A 20451-nucleotide genomic window follows, 5' to 3' on the forward strand; every position below is an offset into this window, starting at 1 on the left:
TCAAGCTGAGACTGACCTTGTGTTACACTGTCTTTTCTGCTGACCTCTTCCCTGGGGAAGAACCAGAGCTAACTGGGCTGCTTCAATCTCATTCAAATCCTGCAGGGGATGTGGCAGGAACTCAGAGCTGTTTGTACTCCGAGAGTGTCTGGAACACTAAAATGATGAGCGTTTATGACATAAGTTAATGGTAAGAGGCAGAAATAGGATCTGTCAGTCTCTGAGGCTGGGAGGGGTTTTCGGTGTCCACACAATAGTAATTGTTAGAGAATATACGGTCTGTCCTTCTTCCCTGCCTCCGAAGACCTTTTGCTTATATTCCAGCAAGAAACACATTTTTACCAACAGCTTGTGTTATATTCAATGAAAACTGCACAGCATCCTTTTCTTAGAAAGCTGTGGAGAAGGAAGAAAATACTGACTCCGCTCTTTACTTTCCATAAAACCTTAGCTAAGGCTTTAACTTTTTGAGTCTAACTTTTCTTGCATGTGCTGTGGGGTGACAGTAGCACATGCTTTAAGGCTGAGAACAGAGCTAAGTGAGAGAGTTGTGGGCTGTGGGGTGGAGTCCTGTGGAGCACTTGCCTGCTGCCTGCTACTTACTTAACACACTGTTCCACTGTTACTATAATTTTGGTTGTTACTGTGATGCCCTGGGGTCAATGGCAAATAGTTCGATAATAGCTTGGTGTTCTAGTTTGCATTTTTTGAAGCTTCAAATTTTACATAGTTCTCTTTGGTTAAAATTCAGAAATAGTCATTTTATGATATGATATGAGTTCTTAATGGATATATATATATATATATATATATATATATTTCTGAGTGTTCATTAAGTGGCTTTTATGATTCTATGTATATACTCACCAAACATTAGTACACCTAATTTTATGAAAAAAAAAAACCTGTTTATAAAGCCATAGCTTAACCCCAACACAATAATAGAGGGAGAGCTTAATATTTGCGTTTCATCAACAGACAGGTCATGCTAATAAAACACAAACAGAGAAACATCTGGGTCAAATAAAATCACAAATCAAATGAATATATCAAATAGCTACAGAGCGTTCCATCTAAACACTGCAGAATACATATTCTCTTCATAATTCCATAGAATTTTCTTTAAAAGAGATTGTATAGAATATAAAACAGGAGAAATTAAAATCATTTGATGCATTCTATGTGACCACGATGAAATAAAATAAGAACTAGGCATCAAGAGAAACTACAGAACACATAGAAATCCATGGAGACTATCCATCACACTACTGAATAATTAAAGTTTATCAATGAGGTCACAAAGGAAATTTCAAACTTTCTAAAGCTAAATAAAAATGAAAAGACAACCTATCCAACCCCATGGTAGGATAAAAACTTTCCTAAGATGAAACTTTATAGGTATAACCACTTACACTAAGAAATCAGAGGGTCAATGAGATGGCTCAGGGTTAGGAGTACTTCATGTTCATACAAAGGACCAGGGCTCGATTCCTAGCACCCAGCACCCTGGTTGGGTAGTTCACATCTGTTTGTAACTGCAATTCCAGGTGAGTCCATACATTCTTCTGACTTCCAAGGGTGTTAGCACACAGGTGGTGCACATGAACACACACACACACACACACACACACACACACACACACTGAAATACACATATAAAAACATTTTGGTTTGGAAAAATTGCTCAATAGTTACCAACACTACATGCTTTTCCAGAGGACCAGGTTCAAGTCTCAACACCCAGCCAGATAGTGGTGGTGCCTAGCTTTATTCCCAGCATTTGGGAGGCAGAGGCAGGCAGATCTCTGAGTTTTGGGCCAGCCAAAACTACAGAGTGAATCTCAGGAAAGCCAGGAATACACAGAGAAACCCTGTCTCAAAAACAAACAAAAATAAAAATCAAGTTCTAGCATCCATATGGCAGCTCACAACTGTCCTTAACTCCAGTTCCATGAGATCCAATACCCTCTTCTGGTCTCTGCTGGCACTGAGAACACATGATGTACAGACCCAAAATTAGTAGAAGAAAAGAAATAATATCAGAGAATAAATTAATAAAATTAAAATGAATGAAAATACAAAGAATGAATGAAACACTACCTTCTATAAAAAAGATAGGTGGTTTGGCAAACCTTAGCCAAATTTACCTGGTGAGAGAAAACCTAGATGAACCATATTATTATCAATGAAAGGAAGACATAATAGATTCCAATGAAATTTAGAAAACTATTAAGACATATCTTGACAACTTACATCCTACTACAATGGAAAATCTAAAGAAAAGAATGAATGAGTTTCTAAATATATATGACCAATGAGAATCAATAAAGAAGAGATAAAATTTAAACATATCTAAAACAAGCAATAAGAATGAAGCAGTGAGATAAAACAAAATCTCTGCATTTAAAAAGTTCATGTTGGGGACTGGAGAGAGGACCTAACAGTTAAGACTACTTTGCTAGTCTTTCAGATGACCCTGCACCCAAACTGGGTTGGAGGATGGGATGCTTTCTTATGGCTTCTACAGGAACCCAGAACACACATGGTATATACTCACCAACACTCACACATAGCCATATTTTATTTTTAACAAATTTTTTAAAAAATCCAGGTTCAAATTAATTTGTTGCTGAATTCTACAAGAATTTTAAGGAACTAACATTAATACCTCTTATAGACCAAACTTGCTGGTGGAAATTAATACAAAAATTCTCAATAAAATATTTGAAAACTAAATTAAAAAGCACATCAGAAAGATCGTTCACCATGACCAAGTTGACTTCCTTACAGAGAGGGAGGAATGAATCAAGAAAAAAAAGTAATATATTTGACAAATGAACTCAGTGACAGATATCACATAATCACATCAAATAAACACTGAAAAGCTTCTAATTTCATGCAATAATCCTTCGCAATAAAGGCTCCAACAAACCTAGGACTAGAAGGAAGTTATTTGATCCAAATAACAGCTATAACTGACAGAACTGTAGTCTACACTATAGTAATTTGGGAACAACTCAAAATATTTCCACCAGGAAAGAGTATCTACTACTTCTACTCTTAATCAATATAGTGCTTGAGACTTAGCTGGAGTAATAAGGCAAGGAACTGAATTACATAAAATAAGGAAAAACTCACAGTTTCCTTAATTGTGGATAATATAGCCCTGAACATAAAATACACTAAAGGCTTCACTAGAAAACTTGGTCCTGATAAATACTTTTAGCAAAGTGGCAGGATTTAAAAATCAACACACAGAATCAGTAGCCTTCCTATATACAAATAACAAACACATTGAGAAAGAAATCAGAAAAACAATCCCATTTTCTATTGGCCCTCCAAAATATATCCTGGAGTAAACCTAACCCAGGGACCAGAGAAGCTTTATAATGAAAAGTGTAAAACACTGAACAAATAAATGAAAGACACCAGAAGACAGAAAGTCTCCCATGCTTATGAATTAGAAAAATTACTATGGCAAAAATTGCTATGTTCTCAAAAGCAATCTCCATCAGAATTTCAATGTCACCCTTTACAGAAATAGAGACTCTTTGTTGACAAAAGATTGATATCTAGGCTATACCAATAACTTGACAAATTATATAAGTCAACTAAATAACAAATAATACCCCCAATCAGTAAACAGCTAATCAAATGAATGGACAATTCATAAAAATTAAGTCCAAAGGCCATATTACATGCATGAAAAATGTTAACTCTCACTATGAAAACCAACCTATACTGAGGTCTCATACCACTTAGAATGACAGTCATTAAAAACAAACAAACAAACAAACAAACAACAAAAGCTAAGAAGCACACAGAACAAAAAGGACCCTCCCGCCTTTTGTGAAATATATGTCCAGCCACTGTGGAAATGAGCTTGAAAGTTCTTCAAAGAACTGCATATGGATCAACCACCTAACCCAGCTACCCCAGTTCTGGATATTTAGCCAAAGAACTTCATGGCAACATATGACAGGTACATTTGCGTATCCATGTGGATGTTATGAATCAATCTAGGTGTCCATCAACAGAGGAACAATTAGAGAAATGGTGCATCTATAATTATTCTTTTAGTCATAATAAAGAATGATTATATCACTTGCAGGAAAGTAAAAGAAACTACTACTTTCCTGAAATTAGAAGAAATTACTACTTTCCAGAAATTAGAAGCAACTGGAGATCATCATAACGTGTTTAAGTCAGTCTCAGAAAGACAAATAATGCAGATATTATCACATTGGTTCCTGGATTTTGTATAGATTAAGTCTATAATCAGGGAGTGCTAAGACTAGGGACTTGAAAGTAGGGGGCAAAGAGCATTAACAGAAGGGAGGAGGAAGAAAAGGAGGAAGAAGAGGAGGAGGGAGGAATAGAAAGTGGGAGGGAGGGAGGGAGGGAGGGAGGGAGGGAGGGAGGGAGGGAGGGAGAGAGGGAGGGAGGGAGGGAGGGAGGGAGAGAAAGTAGGTGGTATGGAGGGAAATAGGTTCAAGGTACACTTATATGGAAAATGTACTTATGCAACCTGCTACCTTGTACAATTAACACATTAACTAAAATTAAATATTTGGGGAGAGAGAGAGACAGAGAGAGAGAGAGAGAGAGAGAGAGAGAGAGAGAGAGAGAGAGATTGATTCTGTACAGAAGACTTGTAATAGAAAGCCTATTTTACAAAGCCTATTTTGTGACAAAATTTGAACACACCACGTCTTAGTGCATCCACTTAAGACAAAAGCGTAAGAAAACAAAGCTAACTTTACAGGATGTTTGAAGACAGTGCTTCATTTGTTGTAACATTTAAGTCTTCTGCAAACCAAGTGAACAAATGAGCGCCTGACATACCCTGCCTCACTCACTTGCTCACAGACCTGAGGAAGAACGTGGGAAGTTCACACTGCCAACTAGGTCAGGTTTTGCTCTGTGCAGTGTTAAGCAGGTTGCCACTCATTACTTTACTTTACTCAGTACTTTACTTCTTTGTGGTATTTTTATTTCATACCCCTGAGTATGGGTTCCTTCTGCATTGATGCAGCAGATAAACTTTAAATATTATTCTTCTCTACAGGAGGAGGCAGGAAGATGAAATCCATGGATACTGTTCCAAAGCAATCCATTTGCCTGAACAATACAGGTTTATCTACTGGAGTATGCTAGTTTGTTTTGTGTAGTATTTTCCTAGCACTGCATATTTGTTGGTTACTTAATATATGAAGAATACTGTTCTTTGTGTGCTTACATTATTTAATATAATATATTTATATTTGTTCATAATGACTTGTTCTTTTGTAGTTTTGATCTAACATCAGTCACCTTTGAGATTTAACATGGTTATTATTATTTGGCTTCATCTCACTATCAGTGAATGGTGACTTTAAAATTTTAAGCTTTGAGTATTTTCTAGTACAATGCAAGCTTTGCAGAGGTGGGGGTCTCAGCAAGCATCTAGGAGCAGATTAGAACTCAGCCATGTTAATAGACGTCAGGCTCTCAGCCTTTACTTACTGAATGAGAAAGCTAAGGCTGCTTTGCCTTGTGGCCATTTACTACTTTGGAGATGCTTTCTCTTCTTAAAAGGCTGCAGGGAATAAACTCTGGTCTTTATCTTCTAGAGGTCACCCTCCAACCCTGGACATAAAAATTAAAATACCTCCTAACACTATCAATAAAGTAAAGAGGGACTTAAGTCTCCCTCTATTGAGAATAGGCTGGGCTGGAGAGATGGCTCAACCGTTAAAGGCTAGGCTCACAACCAACAATATAAGAGAATAGGCTCCTCTGAAATAAGGTAGATAAATTGCCTTGCTGGGCCAAAGGAACTATTCAAAGCTATGAATTCCTCTCCTTAAGTTAAAGATATTTGGAAACTATGTGAGTTTCATAGTCTATAACGTTGATCAAGCATCAACGTTAGCCTGGCAATTGAGCCTTAGCAGCCTGTGTCTTATAATAAGATGAAACTAGTTTTCATTCTCTTGGGCCAAAAGAAAAGGGGTCATCTTAAGTTACCAGAAAGAAAATATGGCAGTGTTGATGTCATCTGTCTCTCTCTTCCCAACCTAGTTTGTAGGGAACCCAGTGTTATTCCCATGTGTGAATAGAGAGGTTCTAACCCCAAAGTCTACAAAATATTAACATTGCAAATGCAATATGCAACACACTTTTTTTTGGTGATGCAGCTGTTGGAAATGTATACATCTGCGGAATGTGAAAAGCAACCTCTGACAATGTGCCATTGTTGTCTAAGCTATTACACCCTTGTCTGCCCATTTCACATGATGTTTGGAGAACTGGAAAAATATGTTACCATATTAGAAGTGTGAAGAGAGATCTGAGAGAATAGGTACACTTTTCATTACATTTCATTAGTGGCAAGGTCTCAGCTCAAATGGGCAATAAGTGCATAAATCTTTCCCTGTGTAGAGCTTCAAATACAGAGATAAACTTCTGCAAGTTAACTATGGCTAGGTATGCTATCCATACAGGAGAGCAAGCTGGGATATAGCTTAAGTGAAATACAGGAAACAGTGCAACAGGAGCAGAAGTGAAACTCAATTGACAGTATGCTGACAATTATCATCACTAAATTTAAGCATGAGACGTTATACCCAGTAAGCTCATTGACAATTATGCAAAGAGCGAAGACGACATTTTAAAATGCAGGGACAATGAGATCAAACCTACCTAAAGCAGAATCTTGCTTTTCCTACACTGTATGAAATCTGTTTCATCAGCTAAGGTTAATTGTAGCAACACTAACAACAAAAACCTTAATATCTCAGTTTAGAGTCCCCAAAGCATTTCTCATTCAGCTTCATATTCATCATGGCTCACGTGCAGGTTTGATCTATATCAATCTTCTGTGTGAGCCCAGGCTATCAATGATGCCTCTATGTAAGTCTGCCCTGCCCTGCTTTTGGCAATGTGACGGACCAAAGCCAGGCCCTGAATATGCCAGACAAGTGTTCTACCACCGTCTCTGTGAAGAATTATACTCATCATCATTTGGTATTGGGAAATAAGACAGAGGGTAGATAACATAAAGTTCCTCAAACTTGTTCTCAGGATGTATCCTCAGAAATACATACATTGTGTCTAGACGTTACATGACTACTCTTGGACCAAAAGAAAGGGTCACTATAAAGAGTGGATGGCCAGCACTACAGTCTGGGCCTTTATATGCTCACAGCTGCTTGTGGAAAGATGTAATTATTGAGCAAATTCAAAGTATGATGTACTATCCTACCGAGGTTATAAAATATGCTAGAATCCTCATAGCAAGAAGCTACAGTGACTACTCAGTATTATGTGTTCTGTTTTATAGATGAAAAGAAACAGGCTCACCTAACCTGTTCATAAACATGCAATTCAGGACACCAGGTACTATGTACTTGATTATGCTTCCCTCCTCCCATACACTTAGTACCTCCATAACGGCTTCTTTTAAACACAATTGCTTCTCACGGTTTTAGATCCTGTCTGCATGAAGGAAGATCAGTAGGAATGAGGGGCAGCTGCAGATGGTGCAACTATCTTGGGGCTCCCACTCTTGAGATTTCTAGATTGTCTTTAATAAAATCCATTGATGTGGAAGGGTCTCTTCTAAACGCTCCCCTTTTTAACTAGTTTTGTACTGCTGTCTCTTCTTACAGATTAGAAACCATTCTTTTCTATATTTTCCCACTCCTAAATATTAAACACACCCCTCCCATATTTCTACACACACCAAGCCTTTTTGGCAAATCTTTGTAGTAAACAGATGGACTCTCCGTGTTGCTGGGAGACCACTTCGTATGTAGAATCCAGTCCAAAAAGAGGAGAAGGAACGGCCGCATAGTGTGGTGGGTATGAGCATCTCTCTTCCCATCCCCTCTTCTCCTTCCTCTATGCTTTTTGTGACTCCTCTTTTTAATTCAGTTCTGGCTCAGTGCCTGCTAGCTGAACAACACTTGAGCAGGTCACTTCCCCTCAGTAAGCTCCAGCTTCCTCATCTCAAGACTGCGAATAATAATGTTATTAACCCATGGGTGTTTTGTGAATATTTAACAAAATAATGTCTGTCAAGCTCTTAGCAAGGTGTTTTCTTGGTCAGCAAAACTAAGTTGCTGCTGTTTATTATAGTCGGCAAGTTGACCCGTTAAGGGGTAAGGGTAAGCTACTTCTCTTAGAATTACTAAGAGAATTCTCTTAGTAATTCTATGAGAGAGTCCGACTCAGGTTGGAGTGGAAACGGCTTGTTATCTATCATTATTTGGAGGAGGTTCATTTACAGGACTAGCATACAGTTAAAAGCGACAGTGTGGGCTTGAATTTTCAACACCAGTTTAGTCCTTGATATTTTCTAGGGACTTCACACATAGCCATGAATATTACCTACCTGCCTCGTACCTGGCTGGATTAAGATGAACTGAGTTCAGTTCCAGCCACTCTATGCTGACACCCTCCTTCCCCCAGCACACACACACACACACACACACACACACACACACACACCACCTCCCTCTTTCTCCTTCCTTCTCCAGCCCTCTCTCCCACCACCCTTGCTGCTCCCCAGACTACATCCTAGTTTCTTCCCCAGTTCCTACTTCCTGGAAGGGAAGTAGCAGTATATTGTCTGGGGCTGGATACCAGAATCTGAAACTGTCTAGTCACAAGAAGCCATTCCAAGCAGGCTTTGGATAATGACTGGAGTGATCGATGGTGTCTTTGTCAAAGAGAAGTCACCAGGGTGAATGTGTCCCTCCCCTGACATTGGGTGCTCTTTTCTTACCGGAAACCCCTTCTCCTCTTGCAGCCTGCAGCCTTCTTGATGAGGACATTAGTCCACTGTTGCCAACCATCAGCCCCAAAGTTTCCCCGGAGCCTAGAGCAGCTTGCGCGCCCGCGCGCGGGATCTGGACCAATGTGCGAGGGTTGTGCCTAGCCCACCCGGACGCCCTCCCCCGTGGAGCGTGCGGCTGGCCAATGACAGCCTGGCCCTGATGGCTTGGCTTTCTCCCCTCCTCTGTTGCTGCTCCCTAGCCCACTCTGCCCCGCCCACCCCTCTCTGGCTCTGCTTGCCTCCCGCTGAGCGAGCTCAGCGAGCGCACAGCACTGACGAGCCCCAGCGAGCTTGCACCGACAGCCCGGCGCTCCCCGCCTGGGTCCCGGGTCAGCTGCTCGCTGCTTGAAGTGGCTTCTGACCCTGGGGATCGTCGGTCAGAAGAACTTCATCCCTGAAGGGAACCAGTGCGAGAGAAGACAGAGTAAGGGCGAGCCATGGACCCTGTGAGCCAGGTAGAACTGAACAGAACGGGCAGGGTGGCTGGCCTAGGATTGGGAAACGCCAGGAACGTCGACACACTGGACAGGTGTCCCCAGCCCTCTGCTCATACTTTTGCTTTCTCTCCCCTTTCTCGTTCATTTGTAGCTGGCCTCTGCGGGCACTTTTCGGGCATTGAAGGAACCCCTTGCCTTCCTGCGAGCCCTGGAGTTGGTGAGTAGCTGGGAGGCATTGAGCTGCCAGGTAGAAAGAGGTCAAGTGGGGCGCTCTCTGTTCTGTTCATAGCCAGGGGTCCAACCTCCTTCAATCCTTCCTGCTCCAGGTGCGGTTCTGGGGCTGCTAGGTAGTGTCGAGGTAACATTGGGATCCTAGGTGAAATGTAGATGCATTTGTGCAGGAACTCCAATCACCTTCCTTTGCAGCTTGCTGGCAGGGTCTGGTAGGGGAAGCAGGGGAGGTGGGAGGGAGGAGGAGAAGCCTCCAATGGAGCTCTGGTCTCTCTCCTGTACCCTTGTGAGCCCTAGATAAGTATGGGTAGGGAAGCATCACAGATGGAGAGCTGGGAGGATTTGTCCAAGCTGGAAAAGTTGGTCAGCACTGGGCTAGTTCCTGTTCTGTGTTCAGATCTCTGAGACTCACTGCTTGACTGGAAGCTCCAGCTAGAAGTATACTCCAGGGGGCTTTAAAGAGAGGGTAGTATAAGTGAGAAGGACTTCCCTAGTATCATTTTTTTTCTACCGTCACTACTGTATTTTTTTCAGTCTAATCCTTGATAAGCTTTCTCTAGGGTTTGGGCTGAGGGAACTTATATCGTGTCTCTGATTTGTTTCTGTTTTTAAAAGCCACCTCAAGAGTCCTGTCTGTCTGCAGACAGGAGCAAGGCACAAAAATGGTTACTCACGAGGCCGCATGGAGCGATGCCAATGTTCTTGACTGGAATGATAGTTATCAGGAGTGAAGTCTGTGGGTCACACATTTCCTCTTGCTGGGAGCTCTGGAAGGCTAGAGAAGCCATCTGAACAGAAAGTTCAAAGCCCGTCATGTAGAATTAATCACAGGCGCTAACACAGACCAGCTAGGAAATTATGTAAGAGCCTGTTCTGTGCTTCAGACTCAGAGACAAGGGTGTGTATCTGGCTTTCACTACATAAGTGTGATGCGTGTTTACATCACAGTCCAGAGATAATCGCATCTTTCCTGTGAATTGACCTGAAACACAATGCCTGATTGGATCAGTTTAACCTCTTCAAGAAAGTTCTTTAAGAAGGCTTCTGTTATTGCCTTTCAGTTTGCTATTCTGATACTGTTTCTCTCTCTCTCTCTCTCTCTCTCTCTCTCTCTCTCTCTCTCTCTCTCTCTCCCCCTCTCTGTACACTAAGGCCATGCATGGTTGGTGCACATGTGGAAGTCAGAAGACAACATATGGGAGTTGATTCTCTCATATGTTCACTTATGGTAGATTCCTGGGATCGAATTCCAATTGTGAGAATTGGCAGCAAATACATTTATCTGCTGAGAGGCTGACAGCCTTAATATTGGTTGGTTGGTTGGTTTGCTTTTTTTCCTTGTTCCCAAGTCAGGCAAATCTGCTATACTCAGAGTTGAAGGGCCTTTCAGCTGCCTTCCTTAACCCCTGTCTCACATTCATTTACTTAGTCATCAACTAGAACTTTTCGAGAAGGTATGACTTTAAAAATATCAAAATAATACTTTAGTTCTCAACTTATTTCCCCCCAATGTTCAGAAACCTAACATCATTTTGTGATAGAACATATGACTATCTCACATGGTCATTTACTTGAAATATCACTCATTCTTCAACATAATTTTTTTCCTACAAACAAGGTCTCTATTGTTAGATTTCAAAGACCTAGTCAATCTGAGTGAGTTTGTTTAGATCATAGCTTTCTGGACAGCAAATCAGAATGCTGGGAAGATGGACATTCATCAGCCATCATTCAAAACAAGCCCCTGTGGGTAATTCTCTAATGCATCAATGTTGAAAAAACATGAGTCTGAGACACATTGTCTCTTCAAAGCCCAAAGGCACTGCTATTTACCCCAGTGATTATTTCTCTCTTCCCATTCTAGGCCTAGAGGAGATGTTTGTTCTTAGCTGAAATGTTAGTTCCTCAATAAAGTATGTCCCATACTCCTCCTAATTTCTTGCCCCTAAACTGAGTGACTCACTCCATTCTCTGGGCTTCTATTACTTCTTATCTATTCACAAGAAGTATCACACTGTATTACATTGTACTATTGGCCATCTTGACTTGAGACAGAGAGATAACAACACTGGGCAGGCAAGCATCTGTGTGTGTGTACTGATGTGTGAAGCTGCTCTGATACAGAAGCACCCTATATGCAGATGACAGTGCATCAGGTGGAAGTATAGTCATCTAGTACAATATACATTTGTTCTATCTCTGTGTCTTTTACTAGCCCCATTCAGAACACTGGTAAACAGTCGGTGATCTGGAAAAAAATGTTCATTGGTCAGGATAGATCACTTACCATAGCCAGTTTCTCTTCCCCTATAGACGTTGAAGAAGTGATAGAATGTGGCTTTGAGGCTGAGAGTCTCCAGTCTTTAAGCTATAATCCTTGTCAGCATCTATACCTGTGAAAATAAAGTCCACATACAGATGTATGTTTAGATAGTCCCTTTGTTGTTATACAAAAATTGCATTAAACTGAATAGTTGTTGCATCAGAGAGATTTCTTTCTCATGTTTCTGATGGCTGGAAGTTTCAATCAAAGGCTGGCAGATCCTGTGCCTGGCAAGAGCCCACTTTCTAGTTCACAGATGGCACCTTCCTTGTGCCCTCACTTGCCCTTTGTAATAGCACCAATGCTGTTCATGAGGTCTCTGACCTTTTAAGTGATTCAGGTCCTAAATGTGCCACCATCTAATACTGCCACTTGGAGGATCAGGTTTTCACATGTAAAGGTTGGAAGGCACACCATTTACAGTAGAAAAATGGAAACAACCAATAAAAACATATAGGAAAAAACACTTAAAGGTGTAATTAGTGCAACTAATGAAATATGCTACCATTAAAAATAATAAATTAAGTTAATATTTATTTACATGGAGGTTGATGCCTGTATACTAACTGTCAAAAATGAATCCAGGCATGGTGGCATCCAACTGTACCCCAAGGACTAAGGAGGCTGAGGCAGAGGGATCATCCTAGGATACACAGTGAGATGCTGCTTCAAAACAATTCGTAAAAACAGAAAAGAAAGCAAATAAGCTTTTCTTTCTTTTTTAAACACATCATAAACTTTAAATGGAGGAATAATAAATTTCTCCATTAGTCAGTATGGAAAGGATGTGGTCCATCAGCACCTGCCCAGCAAACAACACGGTCTTTACAAAACCATGTGTGAGTGTGTTTGAGTGTGTCTGTGTGTTTTATATGAACATAGAGGGAAGCATAACAATACTTACAACTGAACGGATAAATAATGAGGTTTTGACAAGACGTAATTTGGTAGTTAGTGGTAAAGAATGGAATGGGCCGAAAGAAAGTCATGAAAGTCAGAGTTATAGATACATCACTCCTGTACAGTCATACATGTGGGTGATTTTTAGTAACTAATGTTGTAAAATTTTTCCTGTGGATGGACCATTTGAACTGATTCACATCCAAACACATCCTCTTAAGGGGAAGATATATTTTACATGTTCTTCCCTTATGAAGAGCTTGTAGAGGAAATAAACTTAAACTCTTAATAACATAGCTAGCATGATGGGAAAGCCTCAACTGCTTTCCAGCACTTTTGAGCAACGCTTCTCCACCCTTGATCTCTATTAAGTCATGGCGTGAGGGAACTTTTCCTAACCTTTCAAAACCAGAGATTCAGAACACAAATCTGACTCTGGCCACTTATTTACTTTATTACATGATAAGAAATTATGTCCTACAAAGCTCTTAAACCATTATTTGAAAATATTATAAAATATCCAATTTATCCTGCTTTTATATTTTGAAAAGCCATGAACATACCATCCAATCTTCTACTGGTCTTTCTTAATTTGTTATTTTGTTATTTCGGTTCTGCAAATGTTCTCTGTCTTTCTCTCTGTGTCTCTGTGTCTCTCTGTCTCTCTCTCTCTCTCTCTCTCTCTCTCTCTCTCTCTCTCTCTCTCTCTCATCTCTGTAAAAATTTGTAGTAAACACATTACTTTCTTCTGCTGTTTATAAGCTCTGGGTTTATACCCCAGCATGTTTGTGTTGTTCAGGACAAACTAATGCTTCAAACGTTAGCCCTGCTGGAACAGTACTGGGGACTTCTTGTCCCTGATGGATCTGTGTGGCTTGCCTAGTCCCCTAGGACTGTGCTGCAGCTCCAGATGTCCTATATTGTGCCCTTATGGAATCAACTTACTGGATTCCTCCAGTCCTCATTCTCTGATGTCCATAGCTAATTATATTGTAACATGTCTACTGTTCTGGACCTCATATTCCTATTCTAACTTACATTGATGCCCCTTTACCTCCCAGGTGAGGCCAGCCCACCAAGAAATGTATGTGGTCTATTTAAATGGTAGCACTAGGATTTATATTATCCCCACTTCTGAACCTAAATTCAAAGCTATGTTCTCTAAGAAATATCCCACCCTTTTCTGCTTTCTTGCTGTTAAGAGATAGCATGCATAATTCCTGTTATCAGTAAAAATTGATTGATGCCTATAGCAAAGTGTATATAACAATGGCCACACTTTCAAACTTGTAGAAATATAAGTACTCATTTTCACATTTTTCTGAGAGCTTCATATAAAGTCTCATGCTGCTTTTTATGGTGTCATCTCATCCTGGGGCTCCAGGATCCTAACTAACTCACTGTAAACAAAACCATTAGGAATGCCAAAGCCAAGACTTGACCAACTGGCTCCACACTGTATTTTCTTTAAATGCTACAGTCTTCTCCCATTTGGCAAGTGCTCAGTGTCTCTTATCCTAAAGTTTCAAATAAGATTTAAAAGACAATACTGTCTTATTTGGGGACCTATCAAGATACATATTTGAGACCTTTTCTGAAATTGCCAGGAATCTCTCTATTTTTTTTGGAAAAAATTCAACAGATATCTATTATCTTTTATATTTGGCTTCATTTTTCTACTCATGATTAGTTAACCAAGCACGTTTTACTTAAAATAATTTTTTCACATAAAATATCTACAAGCAACTTTTATTATAAAGTCAATAATCTTATCATACTTTATTGTCATTCTTTTGCTTTGCATGGATGAAGCACACCACCCAATATAAACAAAATGGTGAACTGTGATATAAAACATCAAAATCCTGAGTGGCAGTCTGCCATTAAGGGCCTGATGTATTTAAAGCTAAGTTAATGTGGTGGATTTAATTATAACCTTCTGACAAAATTGTGTTCAGTTGGAATATGAATGGATACATGCATGATGTTCAGCAGTACCCCAGAATTTAGCACATGCGGCTTCCAGAGTTTATTAGGGCAGCTGGGATGAAAGTCCATCAGAACAGGGGAAAATAATACAGGGAAATTTCTTTCAAGAAGAGTCCAAGCTCTGCCTGTCACAGGTATAAAGGTAAGGAGGAAAAATAGTCATGTCTTACTTTAAAAAAAAGAATTCTAGACCTTCAAGGAGCATGGCTTCTTAGTGCCTCTGTCTTCTGTGGGGTATTTTTCACTTCTGTTACATTTATGCACGTTCTTGTTTAATGTATCGGCTTAGCTTTTTGGTAAGAATATGTTTCCTCACCTGGACATTGAGAAAACGCCTCTTTCCTGCCTCCCCACAGTGTCAGGAGTTTTAAAAGAAACCATGCACATGGTAGGTGAGCGAGGGTCCTGACAGATGAGTGCTTCTGACTGCAACTCCTCCGAGAGCAGCAGGCTGCTGGATAGAGGGTGTGCTGAGGTCTGCAATGTGGGAGCTTGAACTCTGCTCTCCACAGGGCTGAGCCCTGCTGTCTTAAATAGCCTCCACCCTTTAGCCTCTGCCTCAGACTCCTCAGAAGTCACAAGAGTGAGGGAAACCCAGACTGGGGAGATGGTCCAGCCAACAAAGTGTTCATTTTGCAAGCATGAGAACCTAATCGATCCCCAAAGTCAGTCGTGGCAAAAGGCAGACATGGTGGTGTGTACTTATAATCCCAGGACTGGAAGGGAGAGACAGGAATATCCTTGGGGCTTGCTCTTCAGTCAAATCATGGAGAGATCTGCCTCTAAATCAATGAATGAAGAAGTAAACAAGTAAACAAACAAACAAATAACTTTGAATACTGCTTAACAAACAAATACGAAAAGCTGCCCTCTGGTTTTCAAACATACTTGTGCATGTGTATGTGCATGTGCATGTGAGCGCATGCACACACACACACACATACCATCCATTGATACATGCACATATGCACACACACACGTACATTTGGAGACACATGAAAGAGAAAGTTGAATCTAACTCATAACCCAAGCAAACCTGTACATGGGAGGAAGTCCAGATCTCCATTTCCAACGCCCATTTCCTGCTCTGCACATGTTTCATATTTCTTGGACATTTGAAAGTCCTGCTGATGGTTTCTTGCTGATGAGGTGGCTTTCAAACATGCCAATTCCTCTGCTTGGATCATGCTCAATTTCCCTTCTTACCCAACCCCAACTGACTAGAGAATTATTTTTCACTTGGGTGTCGGCCTGGATAGGGAGATGTTGCTCATTGAAGCTGACCCCTTATGTTATCTGAAGCATACATTCACACCAAGGCAGAATACTGTCTTATTCATCTGCAAATTCCGAAGATTTAGTACAGCTCTTGGAATAAAGAAAGGCTTACTTCAAGAATAGCTACTAATCCTTCTATAGGTCCCAGGCCCAAAGGTTTACTCAATATTGAGTGGAAGAGGTGAGGAAAGGCAGGAAGAGAGAAACATGATGGAGGATGGATAAATGAATTCTAGAGAACACAGTCCCTTCCTGAGAAGGAGAACTGTAAGGACTCCATAGACGTACATGATAAGCTGTTAGTCTTAGTTATAAAAGAGATTGCCTCACAAAAACAGAGTGGATTGTGGACAAGAAAGAGATATTAAAGACCTGCTCACCATTTAGTAACAGAGGAGAACCTGGTCAAAACAATAGGTAAGAGTTGAAATAGTGGTAAGTGACCCAGGCAACAAGAGTCCTAAGCAAGGTGGCTGCCATGCCAACATTTTAGACAGGGTCCTGCCTGTCTTCTCAGCATATTCCCTTGGTGAATCTCACTCATTCTGCCCAGGATTCTCATCAGATACCCTGCAGGAAGGAATGTGATTGCCTTGGCTGATCACTTTTTCAGTTTAACCTAACTGTCAACCCCAGGTCATATCCTAAGCCAATAAACTAGCATATGGATTCATTGCCCACAGGTCAGATGTACACTATTATTCTGTCACTCGTGGTCTGACTTTAAAGGATCATGAAAGTTAGGCCACTCTCCTCTAGACCATTCTTCTAATGGAGCAGTGAAAGGGACAATCTTTAAAGTTATAGCATAACAGGCCCAGTGAATGGTCTGTATATAGGTGGTAAAATTAGGTTATTTGAACAGATGAATGGACAATGGAAATGGTGTCTGTGAGTAAGTATATGTGGTGTGTGTGTGTGTGTGTGTGTGTGTGTGTGTGTGTATGTGTAAGTATATGTGTGGTGTGATATGCGTGTGGGTGTGTATGTAGGGTGTGTGTGTAAGTATATGTGTGATGTGATATGTGGGGGGTGTATGTAGAGTGTGGGGTATATGTATGTGCTGTGTGTAGTGTGTCTTTTGATGTGATAGAAAACAGAAAATTTAAAGAGCTATCATTGGCTTGTTTTGTGTACTAAATGCTGTCTGTTTAATGAAAGAGATTAGTTGATATGCAAAATTCACCTAAAGCTTGAAGAAATGTGGGTTTTGAATCAGTCATGTGCTAGAGTTTGGGCCCATTTAATTTAATTTAATTTAATTTATTTTTTTAAAGCTGTGGAGTCTTCACATGGATATCGGAAATGTCACATCATTTGCTTGCTTGTAGTGGTTAAATGTTAGCGAAACCTTCAGCAGTGTCTTACCTGTATCACAACTATGAGACTGAAACTGGGGAAGACCTTGTTAATGATGACACTATATTTACAATTCAATGAACTCTCTCCAAACTTCTAGATCTTTATAAACATAGTTTTCTCAGTATTATACTGTTAGTAATGCTGTGTGTGTGTGTGCGCGCGTGCGTGCATGCGTTTCTGTTATCTTCCCACTGAAAAAAAAGTGCATAGTGAGGCAACCATAAACCATATACAAATAGTGTTAGTTCTAACGTGTAGATAAAAGCAGTTTTCTAATTGTCCTATCGATTTCTTATTACATTCTGAGGACTACTTAATAGCCTTGCTTATAAATGGGATGATCAAATCATTTTCCTGAAGTCAGACAAGTAAGTCATAAATAATGTGAATATGCCCAGACACCAAACTCCATGTTCTAGATCATCTTCCTGAATTCTCTCCATTAATACAGACTCCTCATTCATGCACAGGGTGTCAACGATTTCCCCACTGAAAACAGTAGTACAAAAGACACAAGCCTATATCTGTATCTATCATCTAGTAATACAAGACAAGACTTTAAGAAGTTTAAATCTTTCTTCTCATTCTTAACTCAATTTCTTCTCTACTATCAAAGCAACCAGAAAATAAGGCAAAGTTTAAAGCTAAGTGCCCTCAAAAATAACTTCTCAGGGAGTTTTATTGCTCAAAAAGATTTCTGTTTCTTCAGAAAATTTTATTTATCTTGTATATTTTATAGAATATTCATTTACTAGTCCACTCCCTAAGGAAAAACAAATTCAGAAATCTGTTATGGACATATGCCCAGGAAGACATCTGGGGAATTCATGAAATCTCTAGATACTTAGCAAGATTATAAACACTTTAATTCTTTTGGATGTTTGGGAATTTACTTAAGCCAAATGAGTCTCACCATTGATGATGGGGAATGCATGAATTTTGTCCTCTTCTTGGGAGTGAGAACCGAGGTTAGGTTTGTAATTTGGAGGATTGGTGTGCCAAATATGAAGAGATTCCTCTGTGGTGTTGACAGGATGTGCTCACCCACCCATCTGCTCTGCTCCACAGCAGACTGCTTGACTCTGCTTTTGTACCATGACTTCACCTGATGATTTTGCTTGTACCTGATAGACAGATTGCTGACATGCTGGAATCCTTCCTGAAGTCGAGGGCCAGAGTTACAAGGGGAAAACACTTGGATTGAATACTAATTCCGGAAGCCTGATAGGTACTGGCCCATGATTAGAGTGAAACATGGAGATCCTGAGAAACACTGCACCTAGACAAAGAAATGGCTAGCTAGGAAGAGATTATAACATGATTCAGAATGTGCTGAGAGGCCAGGTGTGATGGCATATGCATCTAGTTCCAGACCTCAGAAGGCAGAAACAAGCAGATTTCTGTGAGGTTGAGGCTAGCCTGGTCTATATTGGGAGTTCTAGGCTAGCTTAGAGATACATAGTGGGACCCTGACCAAAAAAAAAGAAAGAAAGAAACAGAGAGAGAGAGAGAGAGAGAGAGAGGAGAGAGAGAGAGAGAGAAGAAAAGAAAAGAAAATGTGACCCTCTCTGCCCCTCAGGGATTGTTGGCTCATATCAGTCAACTAAGGGCAAATGGAGCAGAGGTGATGGAGGAGGTTAGGGGTGGTGGTAGGAATCAGAGGATTATGTAGCCTTGTGAATATGTATAGTAATGATGATATACCAGGACTAGCTTTGAGGAGACAAGTTAACATTACTTGAGGTGATTCAAGGATTATATAGTTTTGGGGGTAGGGGTTAGGATTACCTAGGGTGGCCAAACATTATTAGCTGAAGGCTTAAGGGACTGAGATGCCTCATTAGCATGGGGAAGCATTTCAGGAACCTCAGGTGTTAGCTGAACTTGTTTTTATCAGGAGAAAGAGAGGTGAACCTGTATTCTTTTATTTGTAATCTTTTTTTTAATTTTTTAATCTTTTTTTTACAGTCCAGACTTTATCTCCCTCCTGGTCCACCCTCCAAATGTTCCACATACCACAACTCCCCCTACCCCCATCTCCAAAAGGATGTCCCCCCACCAGACCTCCCCACTCCCTGCGGCTTCATATCTCTTGAGGGTTAGGTACAATTATCAAACAAAGAACCTATGGCTACGTATATCATGGGTGCCAGGGGAACACGTACTATGCCAGAGAACCTATTATGTTCCTAAATAAATGTAGTATTAAACCAACTCCTAATGATGTTTAATTATACCCATTGATGAATCTCAATCATCATCTGAGAGAAGCTTTTATTTACAATAGTGATTAACATAGAGACCCACAGCTGATACAGAGAATAAGAAACTGCAGAAGGCTTAGCTATAAAGGGAATACATACGAGTATCTGTGTGTGTATGTGTGTGTGTGTGTGTGTGTGTGTGTGTGTGTGTACCCTCCTTTACAAGGCTCAGAGATTCTAGTAGAAGATTGGGTGGAAAAAGTGTAAAAACAGTGTAAAAACAGGAGACAGTAGATGGCTACAAGAAAACGACACAGCAAGGTAGCTGCACATATGAACTCACAGTAGTTACGGCAGAATACACAAAACCTGTGCAAAATCCATCCAGACAAAAAATCCCAGCGTGAAAAGAAAAGTTGGGTGCATATTCCCACCCCTAAACCTGGAGCGACTGCCAATCACTAGCTGCTGAGGATAAAAGTGTCAGTTTCCTCAAGGGTAATAGCCCCCATAACTAAACCATGTTTCAGTGGAAGGCCAGACATACAAGAATGTTTGGGCATCACAAATTGGGCTTAAAAGTTTTTTTTTTTTTGTTTGTTTTTTTTTTTTTTTAGAAAGACACAAAACTGGGCTAGAGAAGGGGAAATAGATCTGGGAAAAAATTTTGGACTTAGTATGATCAAAATATGTGTATAGAAGTTAAAATTGTCAAAGAAATAATAAAATGTAAAAGATGAAAAAGTGCTGTGTGTGTAAAATTGATAGCAGCATTGAACGTTAGAAAGCTTGGCAGAAAATAACATGTTTATTAACAGAAGTAGGCGATTTGAAGAGCACATCGTGTTCTTTATTCTTCTTACCTTCCAACTTGCACCACTTGGCCCAGCCTGTCTTCACTGACGT

The 20451-nt window shown here is 40.3% G+C and overlaps 1 protein-coding gene across 1 annotated transcript in view; it reads left to right on the forward strand.

The window, feature by feature from the left end:
• The first annotated feature begins 9044 nt into the window (after window positions 1-9044).
• Window positions 9045-20451, forward strand: part of Synpr (synaptoporin) — a 297805-nt gene continuing 286398 nt past the window's right edge. Inside the window, exons 1-2 of the mRNA XM_034498818.2 lie at window positions 9045-9276; window positions 9410-9475. Coding sequence (XP_034354709.1) covers window positions 9259-9276; window positions 9410-9475 — 84 coding nt within the window. The 5' untranslated portion in view covers window positions 9045-9258. The remainder of the gene's footprint in view (window positions 9277-9409; window positions 9476-20451) is intronic.

The sequence above is a fragment of the Arvicanthis niloticus genome, chromosome 3, assembly GCF_011762505.2.
Source record: "Arvicanthis niloticus isolate mArvNil1 chromosome 3, mArvNil1.pat.X, whole genome shotgun sequence".
NCBI classification, from domain to species: Eukaryota; Metazoa; Chordata; class Mammalia; order Rodentia; family Muridae; genus Arvicanthis; species Arvicanthis niloticus.